Here is a 19,463-nt window from a genome sequence, read left to right as displayed (position 1 = left end):
GGACCCCGATTTACAGGCCGTCCATGGCCAGGGTCTTGCAGTGGCCGCTGAAGGGGGCAGTCCTGTGGGACTGAGCCCCTAACCTGTGGTGGATGCTGTCAGAATGGACTTAGATTGTAGGACACCCAGCTGGTATAGGAGAGTGGGTTGCTGTGGGGAAAAGCCCACACACTGGGTGTCAGAAGTGTTTTCTGTTGGTAAAAAACAGCTCGCAGCACATCGTTTGGGGGATTTTATACACTTAAAACTTAACACTTGATTTCTGGCATCAGTGCTTTTTTTCCCTCCACTTTGTCCCTTCTGCCAAGTTTACTCTTTCCTTAGAGCATCTTTTAAATTTTTTATTTTGAAATCATTTTATTTTATTTTTTAGGTGGCCATTGTTTTTTTAATTTTTATTTGATATTGAAGCACGGTTGTATAAGAGTGTTGTGTTGAAATCACTTTAGACTAATAAAAGCGTAGTAAAAAATTAATAAACCCTTTTATTTTCCTTGTTATGTAGTGTATCAGCCTGGTTCTAATCAAGAGACAGAAACCACACAGGAATTCAAACAGGGCAAGTTTAACATAAAGAATTATGAACCTACAATCGGACAGTAACTGCACAGAGGAATCTAAAGGGCTGCAGGGGAGGGGCTGATGTGAATGCAGCGTCTGGAGTACACGCGTCAAAGAACCAGGGCGAAGCGGCCTCCACGCCAGGCCAGGCTGCAAGGTCAGTAAGGGCAGCCCTCGCTGGCCATGTCCTGGAGCCAAGCGCCAGTAGATGCTGTGAAGGACGGTGAAGCAGGACAGGACAGGCAGACATGCTCCCCCAGGAGGAGGAGAGAAGCTCCTTCCCCAGGCAGGGCCTCGAAGGCCCTCCCCCCAAAGCACAACACCAGGCTCCCCGCCAGGAGGCCTGATTAGAGGACGCTGAAGGCAGCCGGACCCAAGAGGCAATGAATTCACAACAAGCACCCCCGTTTGGTACTCAACATCCATCAGCAACATTCTACACACGTCTGGACTCCCTTTCAGCAGCTAAAGCAGCCCCAGAAGACACAGGTCTCTTTGTTACAAGTGAGCTAGTTCCTCCCCCAGTGAGAAGATGCACAGTCCCTACAGTTATTGTATCCATCGCTGGCTGTGTTGATTAGTCCTCAAACCCACCATCCACAGAAAATTGTTACCTAAAGATTAAATTGAAATGCTAACCTCCAGCAACCTGTTTATAAAATAAAAACGGAGACGCAGAGAAAAGAAAATGGTTAGCAGATAAACGCAACATATAACAAGCAAAAACGCACGCTCAGCTGCTGCAGCCTTCATCCGTGTAACCGGTCCTGAGGTCCTGTCGACATGTGTGACTTCCTTCCCCAACTACCCATCCCGTCTCTCCCGGCCCTCAGCAAGAACCTGCTCTGGGTTCCTTATTGGACAGAGGGACCAACCCTTCATTCCTGAGGGGCCTGGGTCCTCAATACTCCTGCTTTAGTTAATTACTGATAATTCATGTTTTGGTCGCTCTGCTTTTTCATTCACCGTTACTACTGGTGGTGGGAGGGTTACAAGGAGCCCCCGGAATCCCCAGGTTCCCGAGTCCTCCCTGCCACCGTCATGCAGCAGTAACACAACTCCCCACCTTGGTAACTGGGCTCAATCACTCAAGCCAATGGATTAACCCTTTTTTTGTTTGTTGGTTCAAAGGCATAAGGAATGCAAAGTGGCCAGTGGCAAAATCTCAGCTTCCGGGTCAGTGGGACCATTGCTCCGAGCCCTGGTGGAAGCCTTGCCCTCTGGAGAGTAAAATTTCCAAACCATCTCAAAGCTGCCAGGACAAGAAACAAAAATTCTGCAAGGAGGTTATGAAGTGTACCAGTGAGAGGACCACTGATACTTCTAATTCTCGACTCCCACACCCATGCATTCTGGCTCTGGGGGACACAGCACCATATAACGGTCCCTAACTCAAAGTATGGGTCGTATCCTACACCCTTTCAGGGTGTTGCCTCCCTCCCTTCCGGCGTTATAACCAACTCTTCAAGAAGCTATTCCAGCTTTCAACTGGGTCAGCCACTTCTGGGTGATGGGATGTGTGGTAAGACTGCTCTTCCTTTGCTGGGAACCGAGTCCCCGACTCAGACGCAGTGGAGGGCCTGGGAGGTCATGGATGCTGGTGCCGGCAGCAGCAGCGCAGGCAGGAACGTCTTCCATCCCCAGAGTGTGTGTTTATTCCAGTGAGGTCAGATCTCCGCCCCTTCTATGATGGAGGAGGTCCAATGTAGTCCACCTGCCACCAGGCATCTGGTGGTCACCACGGGACTCAGCATTAGTCTTGGCTGCCGGCAGACCGGGCACTCAGCGGCAGCAGTGCCCAGGCCGGCTTCGGTGAGGGGAGCGCATGTTGCTGAGCCCTGCACACCTCCACCCCTGCCACATGGCCACTTTGTTCGTGGACACATCGAGTGAGCCCTGGAGTGGCTACAGTAGGAGCTAGCTGACACCCATGGGGCGGTGCTTCTCCACCTGATTATTAAGAGGCTCTTCTGCAGGGCACACCCAGCAGTGGGCATCCGCCCGGAACGCGAATGTGTCCACAGGCTGCTCCCTCAGAGAGGTCCGTCCACACGCCTCTTCCAGAGCCGTCCTTGGAGAAATTTTCCAATCCTGTCCCTTCCAAGTTGCTGACCAACCACATCATTAGCAGCCACCCAGGAATTAATACAGATGCCTGCTCCAGCCCCGTCTCACTCCTGACAATGGACGGACAAACAACCTGCTCCAAGTTCTGCCCCGAGAGGACTTCCCTCCTCTGTGTCCTTCCGGGTAAGCCTTGGGTGGGGCCGCAGGGCTGCTTCTGTCCACTTCGGGGTGGTCCCAGTATGTCATGCAGACCCCCCATAAAGCAGGCTCAAGCTGTTTCTTCCACAGCCAATTGGTTATAAGAAACACCCTGGAGACCCCGGACGTGGATTGAGAGGGGAGGCGACGCCACAGGAGTTGGTGTCCAAGGAGTCTGAGCACCTACGCACGTTTCCTGCACTTTCCATTTGATGGGATGCTGCTGTGACACACCCAACCCTATGGCGAGGTGGGTCAGACAACACTTGGGCTGCGTGGTCTCCTGAGGTCCCTGGGTTAGGTGTTTGGGAGGCCTCCACTAAGGCCCAACAGCAAGCCAGAAGCTGTTCTTGAAATGAGAATCATTAGCTGCCAAAGAGGACACTGACTTTCCAAAATCCTGTGCTGGTGCTTGTCAGAGGGCCCGTGCCGATCCCAGTGCACCGTAGACGCTGTGAATCTCATCGGATCTGCTGGGTCCTGAGAACTAATGGTGAAGCAGCTTGTACCACAGCCTAAATCTGCTCTGGTCCCCACTTGGCACTGCCAGCCTCATGGGTGAAATAGCACGTGCAAATGTAGCATATGGCATATGTAATTTCCCCAAACCGCAACTAACTGCTGTGCTTCTTTTCCTGGCGGGTGGTGCAAGATGCAGCAATTTGTCTTTCACTTGAAGGGGATATTTCAATGTGTCCTGAACCACTGGAGCCCCAGGGACTTCTCTGAGGTGGTGGGCCCTAAATGTCTGTGGGGCTTATCTCCCACTCTCTAGTTTTTATATGTCTTGCTGAGGCATCTACAGTACTGGCCACTTCCTTCTGATCTGAACCAATCGGCACAGTGTCATCAGCAGAGCGGTCCACGGGTGGTCCAGGTCTCTGCAGACAGTGTCAGGCCTAGAGCGGAACTGACATGTCCCTGGGGTGACACTGAGGGTGCACCTCTGGCCCTGACAGGTGAGAGAAAACTGCTGCTGGTGGTCCTTGGAAACTGGTTTGAAGAAAAAGGCATTAGTGAATCCATAGGTGCACACCAAGCGCCGGGGCCGTGTCGACTTTCTCTGTGGGAGACACCTCACCTGGCACACAGCAGCTGCAGTCGAAGCCGAGGGTGGTTGCGTTTGTTAAGAGTCCACAGCCAGCCTCCCAGACCCCGCGGCTTCTGCACAGGCCAAAGTGGCAAGTTAAACGGGTTTGTGATCAGCATCACCCCCTGCTGTGCCAACCCTTTGATCGGGGCATTAATTTCCCAGGGGTGACGCACAGCTTCTGGTTCACTCTCATGATAAGGGAAAGTTGTCCCAGAAGTATGGCCTGGAAGTAGCTTGGGCTGTGAGCCTTGGGTTTGAGTTGACTGGCCTGGTCCCCAGCCTGTCCCCACACCCCGTAGCTGGGACCTGAGCCACGTGCTTTGGCCCTGCTTCCTCAGCTGCCCCACAGGCAGAGCAGGCTTGTTTGGGGAAGCACAGAACTTGCCTGCCTCCGAGGAAGGAGCAGCTGTGCTCTGGGGGCTTCACACAGGTGCCAGGCACCACTCCTGTGGGCCTTAGCCACGTCCTGGACTCTGGGTCTGCCCTTCAGTGTGCATAAGAAAAACTTTAGCCTGCTCCCTCAGGAGTAAAAAAAATAGTTTGGAATTCTCTCCTCCAACTACTGGACTGCTGAGCGCAGGGCCTGCCCTCTGGGCGCAAACATCGGCCTCCTGGGACAGCCAAGTGCAGGCTGCGTCCCGCCCATTTCCAGGGCCCACAGGGAGGAGAGGGGCCGCCCATCGGGATGAGACGGGCTTTCAGGTGCTGTGAGGCCCCCAGGATGGCATCCTCAGATACAGGCTCTGAGTTGATGCTAAGTCCTGGGGCTGCAAACTGGCCCTGGACTCACCAGTCAAAGGAGGACTCTCTGGTGGTCAGGGAGAGTCTCAACACACTCATGGGGGGCCCAGCTCGTGCACAGAGTGCCCCTGTAGTTACTTCTCAGCTCCTGAATGTACAGTCGAGACAGACATGCTTGGTCACTGCAGAATCCCCTCGCCGGCTCCCCTACGTGTAGCCATTGTGATAGGGAAAGCTAGTGAAAGTCCCAAGAACAAGACAGCTGTGTCCACAGACATCTCTGTGTGCTGCTCCTTCCACGGCCACTGTGAACCCGAATTGGCAGAGGGCCTGCTTCTGGCTCAGACGTCTTCTGAGGAGTCTGGGGCCGGTGCGCTTTGTATAATGTTATCTAAAGGCAGGCCTGTAGGGAGCCTCTCAAGACGGCAGTGGGGAGTCTGGACTTGACTTACCTTGGCTGGTTGTGAGGCCTCGGTGAGGGACCCCTGCCTGCACCTCCCCTAAACCGGAACATTTGGACAGGACGTGCCTGGGCACTGTCCAGCTCTGACAGTCTTCGGCCACTCACCCCGGGGGGATGGGGAGGCCTTCGTGTGGGCCTGGCATGTGCCCGCGATCATATTAAACTATTCGCCCCACATTTCAGTCCCTGCAGACGCTGGCCAGTGACTTAACTCAGGATACTGATGTCCACAGGTGTCCCGCCTGAGGGTTAGTGGGGCCAGAGCAGGGGCGAAGCTCAGGGGTCTCCCCACTGGAAACCCGCTCGCGGGCCCTGAATACCCCGCATTCAGCCTGCGCTTGGCTGCACATTTGCTTTGTCGGTTTCAATCAATAGTTCGTCTCCTCTCCCCACCCCCATCCTTGCCTTTAGAAGGACATCAATATTCATGCATAAATTTAAAAACAGCACAAAAAGCTGACTCCCCGCTTTCTGCCCCACGGGCCTTTTTCTTCCTTGGCCCGAGTGCAGGCTTGGCTCCCCAACGAGTCCCCGGTGGCGCCGTCAATGCGGCCCTGTGTGCAGCCCGGCAGCCCCAGCACCCCCGCCCTCCGCCCTCCGCACCCCGCCGCCACCGGCTGCGGAGCCAGCTGACGCACCACCCCTGCCCCCGTCCCGCCCTCGGCCCCCATTGGCTGCCTGGCCCGCAGAGGGACCGTGCCGGCCCCGCCCCCGCCCGGGAATGAATAAGTGGCTGCCTCCGCCCCACTCCTGCGACTCAGGACGCGGCAGCCGGGAGATTCCAGGAGCGACAACCAAGAACCGCTGACGTGAGGACACTCAGGGGAACCTGCTCTGGTCTTTTGGGGGCAGGGCCCGGAGGGTGGGCTTGGGAACTGGGTGGTAGTTTAAAAACCAGCCCCTTTAGGATAATTGGCAGGGTTTCAAAAGTGTGAATCTTACTACTGCTTTGTGGACACGGCTCCCTCAACTGGGGGCAGCTAGAGGTCCATTCTGCCTGTTTCTGTCGCCACAAGTCGGGGAAACGTCACGTCTGGTGGCTCAGGTGATTGCTGCAAACAGGCCTCTTCCTTAACTCCTTGAAGACCAGGGGTTTGCGTCCCTCCGCGGAGAAGTACAGGCGGCCTGATGCTCCGAGCGAGCGTCTTCCCCTTGCTCCGCGCAAATGTCAGGGCCCCCTGGACGCCGTGCAGAAACCACAATACATGGCAAGTGAGGAGGTCTTTGCAAGTAAATTACACATCGAGCCCAAGAAATTGCGGCTTATGGCGGGTTTAACCTTCCTCAGTCTTACAGTTTCTTGGGGAGATCGGGCCATTTGCCCAGAGGGACTCTCACATCTTGTGTGATGTGTCCTTCTGAGGAGTTAACCCCCAAAAGTTCTCTTGTTTTCGAAATGAAAGGTTAATGTAGAACATTCATGGAATGAAGTGAAAGGGAAACATGGATATTTGATTTCCATTTCTCTTAAAAGACAACCTTTAACCATCAATTGGGAAGAATTTAACAGGAAAAACTTTAAAAAGTTAATTTGTAGTGTGGTTATGAAGCAAATCACATTTTATGGAGTTTTCACATGTGGGATATATATTTTACGCCTTTCCTTTAAAAGAAATCCCGCTAGTCATACTTCACACAAAAAGTAATTTAGCCTCCGCTTCCCCAAATCATCATGAAGCTTGAGAAGCATAAGGATCATGCAAAAGTTTCTTGGGTTTTTTGTTTTAAAAAAATTAATAATCGAAAACGAATGCAAAGGATAAGAAAGTATGAAATGTTAAAGATTTTAATCCATCTGCATTATTCTATCTATGTGGGATATATCTGATTTTTAGGGACTCAGAGCAAAACAAAGTATACTGATTATTAATAGGGTGCATTTAGCTAAGATCAGGCCAAGGCAAAAATCCTCAATCCTTTTTCATTTGAAAATCAGAAATAAAAATAAGAATTTAAATGTTATATTCCAATTTATTTTTAAGATGCAAATGATATTCAACCCAGGAATGGTTTTGCAAAAATTAGACCTAATTCTTTTATTTATTTGTAACTATGACATTGCAAAGATTCTTTAAGGATTAGAACTCAAGGCCAAAAGCTGGCAAATTTCTCTCGCCGAGTGTCTCAGTTTTGTGAAACAATTGACAAGCAGTCCTTTGTAAACTGCCTGATTCCCAGGGTTGAACAGCTGTTTCCTTAGGTTGCAGGCCACGGTATAAGGTATGCGCTGGGATGGGAGATGGAAGCCTCCTGTTTCGATAAGTGCTGAGAAGTGGATGGCGACGCCTCCATGAATACCAAGTGCCTGGCGATGGCCCAGCCTCCGGCCCATTTGTTCTGGCTTCGGGGCTGGTGTCAGGGAGGAAGACATTTCCCTCCACCCTTCTGGGTTCTTCTGGCTGGTCTAAGAATTAAATAGACGTGAGACAGGTTAACAGAAGAAACTCAAACCATAGTTTAATAACATGCATACATGGGAGAGACCCAGGAAGACTGAGTCACTCACAAAAATGCCCCAGACCATCACCTTAAATACCATGATCAGCTAAAGACAAAGGAGGCTGTTGGGGGGTGGGGGTGGTCTGGGACTTCAAAGGGGAGGAAAGCAATTCAGATGGAGATGGAAAAGCAAATGTTTGGTAAAGCAGTGTTTGCTGCTCCATGAAGAGGCGATGGGACACAGAGCGGACTCAGATCTCTAAGAGTTCCCCTACCCACCCTTGGCCCATGTTCTTTGCTGACATCTCTAGTGAGTGCTCCATTCCTGTAACAGGCCCTCCATCTACGTTCTGATTTAGGCAGCTAAGGGGGAAGGTCAGTGTTTCTTCCTGAAACTTCAGGGCCTTGATCATTTTCAGCCCAAAATAATCTGCATGCTAAAGAGACATTTGGGGTGGCAACTTTTCTCCCTACAACACTTCATCAGACGACCGTATAATACATGTTTGTTTCTGGTAGTCAAGGTACCTTTCCTTGATCTTCATTTTCAAAAAAATTTGTGGCAATTCTATCATATTTATTTTTCCAGTTGAATTTTACAGCTCTTTTTTGGTCATGTTCCTCACCCATCCAAAAAACAAAAAAATGCCGTAGACATTTTTGTTAAAAATGAGTTTTAAAAAATGAGTTAAGTTTATATATCCATTTGAAGGAAAGTAAGTTCCTACATTTTATGCCCTTAGTATCTTTTGGAAGGCCCTGCACGTTTCCTGCTAAACTTCTTCTTCGTAATACATGTGTGCTGCTGTAAAAGAAGACGACTTTTCCACGGTGCTTTCTAATTGTTCATTGACAGAACATACGGATCCTGTCGACTCTCATCTCCTCATCTGGTTCCTAGTCACCGCAGTTCCTTCCAACAGCGTTGCTCCCCTGCTCTGCCCTCTCGTCTCGGAGCCAGGGCAGCGGGGGCCTCCGGGGGCTGGGGGCGGAAGGAGTCAGGCCGAAGCCCCGTCACCGCTCTGCCTCTGTATTTGGGCTGAAGGTTCCCACTGGCCAAACCAACCAGAAGCCAGAGGGCGTGGCAACAGAGTAAAGAGAGCGGGGGTGGGGAAGAGTGGCCCCAAGGGGGGACCGGAGAGATGCACCACTCTGAGCCCCAAAGGCGAGGTGAGCCGAGGCCGTCGTGCCCCCTGGCGGCTGAGGTCTGAGTGGGTAACACCTTAAATGTTCTGTGCTCGAAGGCGTCTTTCTTTGTGGCCCCCAGGATGTCTGAGCTGGAGAAGGCCATGGTGGCCCTCATTGACGTCTTCCATCAATATTCTGGAAGGGAAGGTGACAAGCACAAGCTGAAGAAGTCCGAACTCAAGGAGCTCATCAACAATGAGCTTTCCCACTTTCTAGAGGTGAGTCTTGCTTTTTAAAACTGACAAGTTAATCTGCTCTCCTGTCTGCTTGTAAAACCACCTGTCCACTTTCTCTTCTGAGCCGCCCTGAAGGTGGTTCCGGGTCAGTGTCAGGACTCCTAGGTTGTTTCTGAAAAGGTGTTTGCACAGATGAGCCCTCAGTACACAGGCTGGCTGAGGTAGGCCCCACCGTATTCACTTGTGGCAGTAGGAGCATCAAGGAAGGACTGCCGTCTCAAAGGCAAAAGTACAGGTTCCAAATAATACTGCCTTTTCTCTGAAAAATCTAAGGATGTACAGCAATAAAGGTGACAACATGGGATGGAAAATATACTCATGACTTATCATGGGTCACAGTGAACATCTAAGAAGGCTGTTAAAAATAAGCTTTTGTTCTTGGGAAAAGGACTGTTTCGGCTTTTCCTACATGGTTACATGGTGATAAGATGCCGTTCACTCAGCAGACGTTACTGAGCTCTCAGCTCGGTCGATGCTGGGAGAGACACAGGCCCCACGACCTGGCGCATCACTGAGTGGCCACAAGCTGCTCACAAGAGAGGCCCCGGGGCCTTGCAGGGGGCTCTGTGGGGCAAGGGGCCTTGGAGGGGAACTTGAGAAGCTGCGTGAGGGCGCCCAGTGAGCCCCGTCCTGCCCTGGCAGCTCCTGCTCTGTTGGACGTGTGTCCAGGCTTCCCCACCCGCTGCCTCCACTGCCCTCGGATCAGCCACACGCATTATCTCTGTGGCATGAGCCCCATGTCCTCGAGGCATTGAACTGCAGTCCACCTGGTACCTGACCTTCCCTTGGTGCCCAGAACCAAGGTCACTGAAGTGACCAGTCACACACAGAGGAAATGGCCAGACCGTGAACCAGTGCACTAATGTCTGACCAAGAGCTAATTCCGGGGAAGATACGAGAGCCCCAGGCCAGGGCCCTGCCACACAGTGGTGGACAGCTGTCCTCCTGGGCAGGCTGGGACACCGTGTAGGACAAGCCCCAGGCTCCATGTCCCACGTCTGCAGGGCTCCTCCCGCCCCACTGTCCCTGCCCCGCCCAAACACCCCATTGGCAGAGGAAGCGGCCTGCAGGCTTGGGATGGGACCCCCTAGTCTGATTCTGGAGCTGGTTTCCCTCAGGCGTCCAAGTTCACCGAGTGGCAGCTGCCCCACGCACGCTTTCACTTACCTGGTCCCCCCGATTCTGCCTCAAAACCTCACAATCAGAAGAGGTCCCCGATTCTTCCGTAAAACGAATCGTTGAAAGGACAAAATGAGACAGCGCTTGTCAAGTGCGGCTCAACAGGTGCAGCTACTGTCATTAATTATCGATTTAAAACATAGAAAAAGCTTAGCATTGTGGGAACCACAATTTGTAAAAGATAAGTAATTCACAGTAAGTGTATCAAGGTGTCATGAACATTGCTGGCCTGGTTTTATGAGGTAGTTTGTGTTTGGAGGCAAATCTATCATGTAATTGAAATCAATCTTTTAGCAGTTGTGTATGGGTCCCACCCCAATGCCCACAGGAATCTCAACCTTTTACATGTTTTATATCCAAGGCAGCCACTGTACATTACACTCAACTTCTTCAGGCCCAGCTCTCCTGCCCTGAGGACTGGTTATTCAGAGCCATCCGCTCAGTGTACATCTTCCCTTCACTGTGTCCGTTCCTCTGAGACTCCTTCACCACTCACTTGGCTGCACGTTGGGCAGAATGTCAGGAAAAGTCCCAGGACACCTGGAAGGCAACGCAAGTGGCAAAAAGACACAAGAAGTTAATAAACTTAGGGCATGTTCCCAAGAGTTATTTCAGCCAAAAACCGCTTTCAAAACGTGAAAATCCACTGGAAGCCCTCACTATAGGGCCTTCTACACACAGAAGCAATGAAAAACTTACAGGGGCCAAAAGTTCAGACATTTGCATATAATATGCTCAGGCTGATCTAGATCGTACTATTCTTTTCTGGGTATTTTAACACAAACAACCTGCAGTTTTTCAGATCTTGGCTGTTCCATTCAGTTTTTAAGTAGGCCAGGCCCCACTGGACCTAAAGGAAGGTGGAAGAGAAGGCTCAGACCCCCAGAGACTTCTGCCAGCCAACAGCCTCCTGGTCACAGGACAAGTCTTTTCTGGCATTTTGCATTTCATGTCTTAGGTTGTTTCTGATACAAATTATTAAAGCCAGCCAACTTCTGATCATATTTTGATATCCTTAAATTTCATTTAGAAACAAGCTGGACAACTGCTCTTATTTCTCTTAGGAAATCAAAGAGCAGGAGGTTGTGGACAAAGTCATGGAAACACTGGACAACGATGGAGATGGTGAATGCGACTTCCAGGAATTTATGGCTTTTGTTGCCATGGTTACCACTGCCTGCCATGAGTTCTTTGAACACGAATGAACTAGAGAAAGCAGCCGGGCTGTTCCTGTAGCAGAGGTGGAGGTCGGGCAGGGAAGCCAAGGCAGGGCTTGCAGGGTAGTAGGGGCTGAGCTTTCCAGCTGTGTCGTAGCTAATTAGGCAGCTTGATTTGCTTCGCGAATGAAAAATTGAAACCTCTTTCCAAAGGGCTGTTTTTAGTGGCCCCCAGCATTATTTCAGCGCTATTAGGCATCCGCGTTAGCTGACTGGCCCCAGGGACTCTCGGTAATCATCACTTAGGAAAGTCAATCCTCAGTCACAAAGCATGTGCTGTACTGGCTATCCTGGCTGTGTAGACCCCCTAACCCAGAAAAAACAAACTGATTACCAGAAATGGCTGGAGCACTGTGGTTTCCGTGAGCTTCCACTACATTTAAAAACACAAAGCTTTGTCCACCAGCCTTTGAAAAGGCTGCCCTTCATTACATCTGCTCATCACTGGGGCAAATGAAGCCGAATGTGGTTGGGTGGCCTGACAGTCTGTCCCACCTACCAAAGAGCATGGTCACGTTTAGAGCCCTTTCCTACAGGTGAGCTGTGATGACTGGGTGAGTAGTTAATGCTAACAGTTCGAAATGGAAAATCTCTTTCATAAGCCAACAAGTACTGACATTGTAACTGTAATCAGAACTGAGAATCAAGCTTCTACATTCAGTGGGGTTCTCCTGACAGGATCACGCTTTGCTGGATCTATGGGGCGTGGGGCAGCGGGGGCAGGGGGCTCGGGGCGGGCCTCAGCTCTGCCTCTGGAGACAGCTGTACCCAAGCACCCATGCCTCCTGTCCTGCCTATAGAATGAGGGTTATGACGGATGTGTTTGGTCTGTTGGTGAAGGTCATTCCCGACCTGTCTGTGCGCAGACAGGGTCTGCTTGTGGCTGTTGGTGAAGCCAGGGAACTTTAGGACCTTTATGCTTTTGTATCCACCAATTCAAATAAATCAAGTTACAAATATTAAGAATTACTTCCAGGAAAATTCAAATTAAGCTTATCCACCGTTTTTCTGTTTTGTTTTTTTTTAAGGACACAGACTTGGAAATCATAAACTAATTGGTCGCTTGTATTTGCATTAAATAAAAAACATTGTAACAAGTCTCTGTAGCTGTAAAACATGAAATAAAAGCTAAATTCCTGCAAAACTGGGAAAAGGAGTAAAGTCCACGCACCCTGACGTCATCAGGGCTGCAGATGCTGCACCGCCCAGGCCGGGGTCAGGAAGCTTGGGTGAGGAGGGGCGGGTCCAGGGGAGGGACATAAAGGGGTGGGTCTGTGGAGGGGCGGGGCCATGGGGAAGGACATAAAGGAGCAGGGCGTGGAGGGGTGGGGCCATGGGAGGGCGATAAAGGGGCGGGGCCATGGGAGGGACATAAAGGGCCAGGGTGTAGCGGGATGGAGCTGGAGGGGCAGTGCCTGTTCGGAGGGATGAAATTCTCTCTCCTCAGTTGCTCACCACCTCCTGCTAGGAACTTCCAGCCTGGTGGGCATCATGTGGCCCTCTCTGGACCAGTCGCCACGGAGGGGAAATACACTGGTCCTGGCAGGAACGTCAGAGACCAGAAGTGGCCCCGAGTGGGCACCAGCTCTGCAGGGGGTCGTGGTGACTTGCTTCTCACTTTGTATGTGCTTACCTGGACCATGTATGCTTGGTGAACTTTATGCAAATTATCAGTATGTCATTTTGATGTACAGTCCTTTGTCTTGAAAATGTATGACTGTGCCTTCAACTTTTAACAGGTGGAACAGTTCTCACAGTTTCTGTCTTCCAGGTTATAATCCTCAGTCTGGCTTGAATAAAATTCCATTTTTCTTCTTTTTTTTTTAAATTTTTAAAATTTTATTTATTATTTATTTGTTTGTTTGTTTATTGCTGTGTTGGGTCTTCGTTTCTGTGTGAGGGCTTTCTCTAGTTGCGGCGAGCGGGGGCCACTCTTCATCGCAGTGCACGGGCCTCTCACTGTCGCGGCCTCTCTTATTGCGGAGCACAGGCTCCAGGCGCGCAGGCTCAGTAGTTGTGGCTCACAGGCCTAGTTGCTCCGTGGCATGTGGGATCTTCCCAGACCAGGGCTCGAACCCGTGTCCCCTGCACTGGCAGGTAGATTCTCAACCACTGCGCCACCAGGGAAGCTCCATTTTTCTTCTTGATTGCTAGTTGAATTTTTGTTGACACACGGACACGCCAGGGTGGGGAGCCTGGAGGGTGGACCACGCCTGTCTGGCTCAGCCCAGGGGCCAGCATAGCCTGTGCACGGAAGGTCAGCCGGGGATGGGGAGGGGAGCTGGCTTGGGGCTGTGGCGCTGCGGTGGAAGGGCCTCTCCAGCGGTGGACGGGCCTCTCCAGCGGCGGACAGGCCTCTCCAGCGGCGGGCGCGCCTCTCCAGTGGCGGATGCGCCTCTCCAGCTTTCACACCACGTCTCTGTGCCTCTCCTCATCACTGCTTTAGCCACAAGTTGAATAAGTCTCTGCTGGTACTTCCCTTGCCCCCGTTGACCCAAGAATCCCAAAGCAACAGTTCCCAGATGTCCACTGTGCTTCCAAAGCACACAGGAAAGAACCCCAGTGCCCCAGCCCCCAGGGAGCCTGCCTAGGGCAGCCGCTGAGTGTGTCCCCTGACCCCACATCCAGGGGATGCTCCTTTACCACAAGGAGGGAAGCTGCTCCTCAGCATATCTGCATGGCCATCTTTGGGGCTCCTGGGGGCTTCCTCTCACCTACTACCATGAGCTCCAGTTTGTAAAACGTCCCTCATCCTCCTTCTGACCTGTCCTCAACTAGAGGCACTGTCCAGTTCCATGAATGGGTGGTGATGGTCCCACACGGCCCCTGGCAGGTGGCATCCCCAGGTGGGTAGGAGGGTGCCTGGGGCATGTGGTTGCGGGGATGACCTGTCTCAGGCATCACCAGGGAAAATCAGTTCACGACTTTAGCCAGGAGCAAAGACAATTCACTCAGGGCCTCAGAGACAGGACAAGGGGAACTCTGCCCCAGGTTGCCTTCCCCATGGTCCAGTTCAGCCTCACAGGACTTCCTGTGCTCTACTGGTTTATCAGTTTGATCCACAGTCGCCCAGAGAACTGTCCCTGAGAGAAGCATTGAGTGTCTCGGGGCGAGACCCTGAGGCCGTGGCCAGGATCCCATCTGCTGGCCCTGCAGTGTCAAGTGCTGTCAAAGAGTCTGGGGCTGCTGGGGACCCATCCTTCACCCTCTGGACAGCGTGGACCACCCTGGCAGGCACGGCTGTCCCTGCCCGCAGTTCAGGCAACAATATCGCCAGACTTTCCTGCCACCAAAGGGAGGACTCCTCACCTCATGATCACAGAGGGAGGGGGGCTCGAGGTTTCAGGGCCCCCCAGCCCCGCACAGAGTCCAGCCATACCCCATCTTCGAGGCCTGCAGGGACCGTGATTCCTGACCCCTGGCCACGCTCCCTCCTTAGTCCTGGCCCTGCCCAGGGAACCAGGAGCAGTGATGTGGAGGTGGAGGTTGGGTAGGCCCTCCCAGCCTTCTCCAGCCCTGAGGTCAGTCCCAGGGGCCTCTGCCAGCTGGCTCTCACTCCCACCCATTTTAGACCTGATCCTCCCCAGCACCAGCCCTGCTTCCCTCCAGCTACAAAGGGAAGCGAGCTTTCCCCTGGGCCGGTGGGGGGCCCCACTCTGGGTTACTTCCTGGGGACAGCTGGTCTCCGCAGCATGACAGCCCCTTGAGCTCCATGAGCCTGTGAGCTGCTACCTGCAGGACCCCACCCTCGTCTCCAAGGCAAGGGGGACCCTTCAGCCCTGGCCTGCCAGCCCCCAGCTGAGGCCCCAGTTTGACAACCCTTCCCGGAAAGTTCTGGGAAGGCCCATATCTCTGCCCCATGAGGTTTGTTTGCTGTTGTTTCAGGGATTTTATTTTTATTTACTTTGTTTTATTTACCTTATTTGTTTGAATTTACCAGTTCAAATTTATTACATTTATTCAAATTCAATGAAAAACAAGGCTGTTTTGATGAACACCAAAGATTATAATCAAAATTAAAATCAGGGGCTCAGACAACAATTGTCTCATATGAGCCTCAGCAGCCAACTTACATGGTTCATAGTACCAAGATTTTCTTGAGCAGGACATTTAAATTTAGGGATCCATCCCTCTCTGGCCCAGGAAACTTGGGTTCTTGTAACTGCAGATGATGGAGACCTCTGGGCATCAGGAGACAGATCGGAGGACAGTGGCTCTCACCCTTCACCTCAACCAGCTGGAGCTTGGACATGGCCTGGGCAGCCCCTGTGCTGGCAGCTGGGTGGCCTTTGGGCCAGGCAGCCGTGGACAGGGGGTGCCCAGTCCCTCATCCTGAAGCAAAGAGAGGGTCCTGCACCCCTTTAATTATGACACTCATGGCATGTCTGCTAGCCGTTGGCAGAGTAGAGGGTTTCACAACCTCCTTTCACAACCTCCTCTCACTGCATTTGTGGAGGAAAGGACTGGCCTCTTGCAAAGGAGGGCGTGCGAAAAAGACACGCTATTCAAGCACATTGGCAGGAGGCCAAGCAGGGAGGTTCGGCCTCTCGGCTGAGACTGGCAACCTCCTCAAGGACAGAGCCTGACCCCAGTACCCTTCACTTATCATGCAGGTCCCTGGAGTAGCTCGCACACAGAGGAGGCCACTCCCGAAATGTTCCCCTCTGTGCTGAGTTGGGTGCGGACACTGGGTCATGTGGGCCCCACAGAGCCCTGAACACAAAACTCCCCTGGGAGCTTGTTAAATATCCCAGGCACCACGCCTCCCAGATCTGGGATGTGACCTTGTATGGCTGTGGGACTGTTTTAATAAGAACTCAGGTGATTCTCATCCTCAGGGAAGTTAGGAAACACCAGGTTAGCAAGGCAGCACTGTGTGCCTGGGTGATCCTTCTGGAGGAATTGTGTCTGCCCGCCCTGCATAGCAGGCCTCACTCAAGATTGAACTGTGTATGAGGCAGAGGGTAGGAAGGAGCAGTGACACCCCAGGCCCTGGCCAGTCTCACTGCAGTTGGCCCCTCTGGACTGCAGCATTCTTGTTCGGGAACGGGTGTTGGCTGGCGTGTGGACGTACCCTAGGGTACCCCCTTCCCCTTCTCCTGGTTCTTTTTTTTTTATTATTATTATTTTTTGCGGTACACAGGCTTCTCACTGTTGTGGCCTCTCCCGTTGCAGAGCACAGGCTCTGGACGCGCAGGCTCAGCGGCCATGGCTCACAGGCCCAGCCGCTCCGCAGCATGTGGGATCTTCCCGGACCAGGGCACGAACCCGTGTCCCCTGCATTGGCAGGCGGACTCTCAACCACTGCGCCACCAGGGAAGCCCTCTCCTGGTTCTTATGCCTTGTGTGATCCTCCCATGTTCCTGATCGTAGGGGAAAGCATTCAGTCGTCATCAAGTACGATGTTAGCTGTGGGATTTCTGTAATGTCCTTTATCAGGTTAAGTAAATTCCCTTCTATTCCTAGGGTGCTGAATTTTGTCAAATGCTTTTTCTTCTGCATTTATTGAGGATGATCATGTGGTTTTTGTTTTTATTCTATTGATATGGTATATTACCTTAACTGCCTCTCAGTTTAAACCAACCTTGCATTCCTGGGGTAAATCCAACTTGGTCATGGTGTATGATTCTTTTTGTATATTGATGGATTTGGTTTGCTAGTATTTTGTTGAGGATTTTTGTGTTCATATTCATTAGAGATATTGCTCTGTAGTTTTCTATTCTTGTTAATGTCATTGTCTGGTTTTGGTATCAGGTAATATTGGCCTCATTAAATGAATGTTCTCGCTTCTGTTTTTAGGAAGGGCTTGTGACGAACTGGTATTAATTTGTCCTTAAATGTTTGGTAGAATTCAGTGGTGAAACCACCTGGGTGGGGATTATTTTGGGGTTTTGTTTTTTTAAAATTACCTATTCAATATCTTCACTTGCTATAGGTCTATTCAGATTGTTAGTTTCTTCTTGAGTCAAGTTCTATAGTTTATGTCTTTCTAGGAATTTGTCCATTTCATCTGTTATCTAATTTGTTGGCATACAATTATTTATAGTATTCCTTCATAATTTTTTTAAAAATTTCTGTAAGGTCAATAGTAATGTCCTTTCTTTTATTCTGATTCTAGTAAGTTGAGTCTTCTCTTTTTTCTTGGTCAACCTAGCTAAAGGTTTGTCAATTTTGTTGATATTTCCAAAGAACTTGTTTTTGTTTCATTGATTTTCTCTATTATTTTTCCCTTATCTAGTTCATTAATTTCCACTCTCTTTTATTACTTTCTTTCTTCTGCTTGCTTTAGGTTTATTTGCTCTTTTTCCAGTGTCTTTTGATGGAAACTTATGTTATTGAGATCTTTTTTCTTTCTTAATATAGGCATTTACAGCTATAAGTTTACCTCCAAGCACTGCTTTAGCTACATGCCATTCTTCATTTCCATTCATTTCAAAATTTTCTGATTTCCCTTTTGATTTCTTCTTTGATTCATTGTTTATTTAGGAAGGTGTTGTTCAATTTCTACATATTTCTCAGCTTCTCAGAAGTTTCTGTTGATTCTTAATTTAATTCCATTGTGGCTGAAGAACATACTATGTATTACATTTATCTTTTTGGAATTTATTGAGGTTTGTTCTATGGCCTAGCATACAACCTAGCCTAGAGAATATTCCATGTGTACTTAGGAAGAATGTATATTCTGCTATTCTTTTTTTTTTTTAAAGCTTTGTATATGCATTTTATCTTTTGAACCAGAACCTATTACATCTTTTTTCTAAATTAATTTATTTATTTTTGGCTGTGTTGGGCTTTTGTTGCTGCACGCAGGCTTTCTCTAGTTGAGGCAAGTGGGGGCTACTCTTAGTTGCGGTGCGCGGGCTTCTCATTGTGGTGGCTTCTCTTGTTGTGGAGCATGGGTTCTAGGCGCAAAGGCTTCGGTAGTTGTGGCATGCGGGCTCAGAAGTTGTGGCTTGTGGGCTCTAGAGCGCAGGCTCAGTAGTTGTGGCACACAGGCTTACTTGCTCCGCGGCATGTGGGATCTTCCCAGACCAGGGCTCGAACCTGTGTCCCCTGCATGGGCAGGCAGATTCTTAACCACTGCACCACCAGGGAAGTCCCTTCTGCTGTTCTTGGGTAGTGTTTTACAGATGTCTTTTAAGTCTAGTTGGTTTATAGTGTTGTTCAAGTCCTCCATTACCTTGTTGATATTCTGCCTAGTTATTCTATCCATTATAGAAAATGGTGTATTGATGTCTCCAACTATCATCCTTTGTTTTCTATCAGTTTTTGCTCCATATATTTCAGTGCTCTATTGTTAGGTGCATACATATTTATAATTATTAGGTCTAATGGGTTGGTCCTTTTATCATTATAAAATGTCCCTTTTTATCTCTTCTAGTAAATATTTTTGTTTTAAAGTGTATTTTATCTAATACTAGTAAAGCCATTACAGCTTTCTCATGGTTGCTATCTGCATGAAATATCTTTTTCCATTGTTTTACTTTCAATCTATTTGTATCTTTGAATCTAAAACATGTCTCTTGTTAGTAGCATATAGTAGGGTAATACAAAGTCTGAAAAATCTGCCCTTTGAATGAATTGTTTAACCCACATTTACTGTTATTATTGATATAGTTGGATTTACCTCTGCCACTGTACTTTTTGTTTTCTGTATGTCTCGTGTCTTTTTTTCTTTCTTTCTTTTTTTGCCTCTAATCCTCCTCCTCTACCACTTTCTTTGGCATTAAGTAACTATTTTCTAATAAAGCATTTGAATTTCTTGATTGATATTTTCACTATTTTTTTAGTGGTACGCATCCTAACTTATCAGAATCAGCTTCAGATTTATACTAGCTTACTTCCAGTGAGATATAGAAACATTGTTCCTACATATCTCTATTCCATTTTCCTCCTTTTTATGATTTTTAAATATATATTACATCTATTAATGTTACAAACCCAACAGTACATTGTTATAATTATTACTTTACCATCTGAAAAGTAGCCCAATACAGCTTTGCTCCCACCAACTCCTTTTGTACTGTTACTGGCAAAAATATTACACATACATTTTATTTCTATAAGACCAAGATTATATT

The 19,463-nt window shown here is 49.7% G+C and overlaps 1 protein-coding gene across 2 annotated transcripts; it reads left to right on the top strand.

The window, feature by feature from the left end:
• Positions 1-5,887: 5,887 nt before the first annotated feature.
• S100B (S100 calcium binding protein B) lies at positions 5,888-12,601 on the top strand. 2 transcript variants are annotated; one of them, XM_082625771.1, is made up of 3 exons: positions 5,888-5,932; positions 8,830-8,968; positions 11,230-12,601. In XM_082625771.1, the coding sequence occupies exons 2-3, from the start codon at positions 8,831-8,833 to the stop codon at positions 11,368-11,370; spliced, it is 279 nt and encodes a 92-aa protein (XP_082481897.1). In that variant the 5' UTR covers positions 5,888-5,932; position 8,830; the 3' UTR covers positions 11,371-12,601. The 2 variants fall into 2 exon arrangements, with proteins under 2 accessions (XP_082481897.1, XP_082481898.1); XM_082625772.1 differs by having other exon boundaries at positions 5,905-5,960.
• Positions 12,602-19,463: the final 6,862 nt, after the last annotated feature.

Source organism: Mesoplodon mirus (genome assembly GCF_964341445.2).
Source record: "Mesoplodon mirus genome assembly, chromosome: 6".
Taxonomy (NCBI): domain Eukaryota; kingdom Metazoa; phylum Chordata; class Mammalia; order Artiodactyla; family Ziphiidae; genus Mesoplodon; species Mesoplodon mirus.
This window is presented reverse-complemented; position numbering and strand designations above follow the sequence as displayed.

Coding starts and splice junctions, on each gene's coding strand:
- S100B (XM_082625771.1), top strand. CDS start 8,831: ATGTCTGAGCTGGAGAAGGCCATGGTGGCCCTCATTGACGTCTTCCAT. Junction 8,969..11,229: donor AGCTTTCCCACTTTCTAGAG/GTGAGTCTTGCT, acceptor TATTTCTCTTAG/GAAATCAAAGAGCAGGAGGT.